Consider the following 3,713-nt stretch of genomic DNA (forward strand, 5'->3'; position numbering starts at 1 on the left):
TACCCTTAAAAGGATTGAATGACCGTTTTATTGAACCTGAAAGCCAAAAGCCATGGATCGTACCACCCGATCAAGGAAAGAAACGAAGAGGATATGAAAGATTTTTTTTATTTTAATTAAGCTAAAGAAATGAAGAGGAAATAAAAGGGATTATTTTTTTAATGAACGGCAAGGTTAAAAAAATGGATGGATATTATTTGGCTTGGGTAATGGGTTTATCAATTGGGCTTTTGTTCTTGTTGATTTCAATTACTGGACTTTTGTTCTTGTTTAAATTTTAATTACTATATGATTTTATTGCATGTTTTCTTATATATGTACAATTTGTCACAATAATAATACAATATAAACTTGCTATTAAGTCACGATAATTGCATGTGCAATAAACTAATAATCAGTATATATTAATAATTACCATTAACTAATTATGTATGTAGATACTTAATAATTAATCACTCTATTATATGAGTGTAAAATACATAATGAAATAAATAAAATCATAAATATACCCTACTAAAGTAATTAACCCTATTAAGTATTCTAATAACCTTATTAAATACCCATCGATAAAACGTCAAGGAAGCGTCAATTTTGCCACTACCATGATAGAACTTTTAATTATATATAGATATATAGATATTGCCAGATAAAGTATTTGAAATTATATTAAGTTTTGATTAAGTAACGGTAATGTATGTTATCATAAAAGATCTTTGAAATTGTCTTTTTGTCATGCACAACAGAACAACTCGTTAAGCCCAAAGATATATATGATCGATGATTACGTACAAAATACCATATCTTTTGGAATTTAACTCTTTATGGGCACTTCTTCTTCTAAATAATCATGTTTGCCTAAACTTAACATATCAATATTCAGCACATGCATTAACTAATCAGGTTAATCATTACAAAAGGCCTTTCCCATTGGAGTTTAATATCAACTCTAAATTGTGGCTGCATTTTGTGATAACGTTCTGCCCAATCAATCTACTTTACATATATATACATTCATGGCCCCTACTAAGCTTTGCCTTTCCTGCTTTGGGAATAATGAAATGTACACATTGAAAGATAAAAGATACGACGTACTCATAGGAAATAGGACTTATTAATTAGTACATCTTCCGTCTCATTATAAGTATCCTATTTTGAATATTCAAAATCTTTATTTTTAAACTTTAACCTTAAGTATATAGTTTCGTGTTATATAAAACTTGATGAAAGTTATATCAATGAAAACACTTCTAAAACACAATTAATTTGTATAACTTCCATTAAGTACTATCTAATAGGAAGAAAATTATTTAAGGTCAAAGTTAGAATAGTTAGACTTGAAATCTTAAAACAAGACACTTCTAGTGGAACGAAGGAAGTAATACTTTTATGAAGAGTACCATAGAAACTTAAAAAGAAAAAAATGCTAAATGCAACCCTTAGAGTTTCACTTAACGTGCATAAAAAGTTGTAAATTCAGAAAAAACGATTGTAATTTAATGCCCTTAACGAAAGTAATTTAAGGTTTCGTTTAGCAAATCTAGAAGAAAAAAAAAAAAAAGGAGTAATAATATCAGAGGTCTGAATAACGCGTATAACTTTCATTGCATGGAATACAAGTTGTAAAATCATCTAGAAAGAGACCATTTCATATGAAGAGAGGCTATCATTTTCCCAAACACATGCACACCCTATTTATACCTCTGCATCTCCCTCTCACCCCCTCCACACATTTATTTACTTCCTCTTTGTCTTTCTCTCGCTCGCTTACATATCCATTTCTAGTTCGAGTATTTATTCCCATACTTAGAAACCTAGCTACAGGTGTTGCAAATTTAGAAATTGTCTGCTATATATCCCATTCACTATCTAAAGTTTTATAACTCTCTTTTAATGCATTATTATTGTGCTTGCTGTAATAGCCTTGATCATTTTCCAACAATGGGTCAAAATTCTCTTGAACATGAGGAGTTGTTTTCTCGTCGTTGCATACTGGTCAACGGGCCAGTCATAGTAGGCGCTGGCCCGTCTGGGCTTGCAGTCGGCGCAGGACTCCAGCAACAAGGGGTCCCTTATGTTATCTTGGACCGTGCTGACTGCATCGCATCTCTTTGGCAAAACAAGACATATGATCGCCTCAAACTCCATCTACCTAAACAGTTCTGCCAATTACCTTACTTCCCTTTCCCATTAGATTTCCCTGAATACCCTTCAAAAAACCAGTTTATCGACTATCTTGAATCATATGCCAAGAAGTTTGAGATTAGTCCTAGGTTCAATGAGTCCGTTCAGACAGCTAAGTATGATGAGAGTTGTGGGCTTTGGCGTGTTAGAACAGTGACCGAAAATTGTGAAGTTGAGTATATATGCAGGTGGCTCGTGGTGGCAACCGGGGAGAATGCTGAGAAGGTGGTGCCTGGTTTTGAAGGGCTTGATGAGTTTGATGGCACGGTTATGCATGCGTGTGATTACCGGTCTGGTGAGATTTTTGAGGGACAAAGAGTCTTAGTGGTAGGTTGTGGGAATTCCGGCATGGAAGTCTCTCTTGATCTTTGCCACCACAATGCTTTCCCATCCATGGTGGTTCGAAACTCGGTTAGTTTAATATCATGTATATATGATCAATAACCTTAATCACTTGATTGTGCATATTTCTCAAAGTCCTCTTCTCTTTTATATATATATATATGATCAACAGGTTCATATACTACCAAGGGAAATCGGTGGCAAATCGACATTTGAGTTAGCAACTTCACTAATGAAATGGCTACCATTAAAGGTGGTTGACAAGATATTACTTGTTCTTGCAAGATACAAACTTGGAAACTTGCAAAAATATGGTATAAAGAGGCCATTAATGGGCCCATTACAGCTCAAAAAGATCAAAGGCAAAACCCCTGTTCTTGATATTGGAGCATTACGAAAGATCAAATCTGGGAAGATAAAAATAGTCCCTGGAATTAAGAAATTCTCACTCGGCCGAGTCGAGCTAGTCAATGGAGAAAATCTTGACATAGATTCAGTTATTTTGGCGACTGGTTACTGCAGCAATGTTCCCTCATGGTTAAAGGTAACAACTTTTTTTTTTTATAAAGAAATCTTGTGACTCATTCGATACCATTAATTTATACTGATGGACTAACAACATGCACTTCTTTTTAGCAGGATGATAATTTGTTTTCAATTGAAGGAATGCCGATGAGACCATTTCCTGAAGGGTGGAAAGGGAAAGCCGGTTTGTATGCAGTTGGCTTCACCGGAAGAGGTCTCTCTGGTGCATCCCTTGACGCTATCCAAGTTTCACAACACATTGGCAACATATGGAATCAAGAAACCAAGCCAACGAATCATTATGTCACATTCTCTTGTGATCGAAGATGAAACAAGTAGAAAATATTAATAAATAAAGTCATTAATTAATCCTTCAAATTTTGAATTGTATTTGAATATGGTAAACTGACTGATATATAGGAGAATGTAAAAAATAAAAAAACATATAGATAGATATATGAGCCCTCTCCGGATCAACATAATTAGGCTCAGACGTTGTGTTCAAATTAAAAGGAAGACGAGGCTTCTTTTTTTTTTTTTTTTTCCTTTTTATGTTATTTGTTGTCTTTCCGCAATTTAATTTGTTTTCTATGTTGTTACATTATACAGTACTTATTTTGACATGATGTGTTACTTGTTACATCTTTAATTTACACTATTTGGTC

The 3,713-nt window shown here is 33.7% G+C and overlaps 1 protein-coding gene across 1 annotated transcript; it reads left to right on the top strand.

Moving 5' to 3' along the window:
- Positions 1-1,857: 1,857 nt before the first annotated feature.
- On the top strand, positions 1,858-3,379 carry LOC122605855 (probable indole-3-pyruvate monooxygenase YUCCA7). Its single transcript, XM_043778813.1, has 3 exons — positions 1,858-2,592; positions 2,696-3,067; positions 3,163-3,379. Exons 1-3 carry the CDS (start codon positions 1,891-1,893, stop codon positions 3,376-3,378), a joined length of 1,290 nt encoding a protein of 429 aa, XP_043634748.1. The 5' UTR covers positions 1,858-1,890; the 3' UTR covers position 3,379.
- The last annotated feature ends 334 nt before the right edge of the window (positions 3,380-3,713 follow it).

This window comes from Erigeron canadensis, chromosome 6 (genome assembly GCF_010389155.1).
Source record: "Erigeron canadensis isolate Cc75 chromosome 6, C_canadensis_v1, whole genome shotgun sequence".
NCBI classification, from domain to species: domain Eukaryota; kingdom Viridiplantae; phylum Streptophyta; class Magnoliopsida; order Asterales; family Asteraceae; genus Erigeron; species Erigeron canadensis.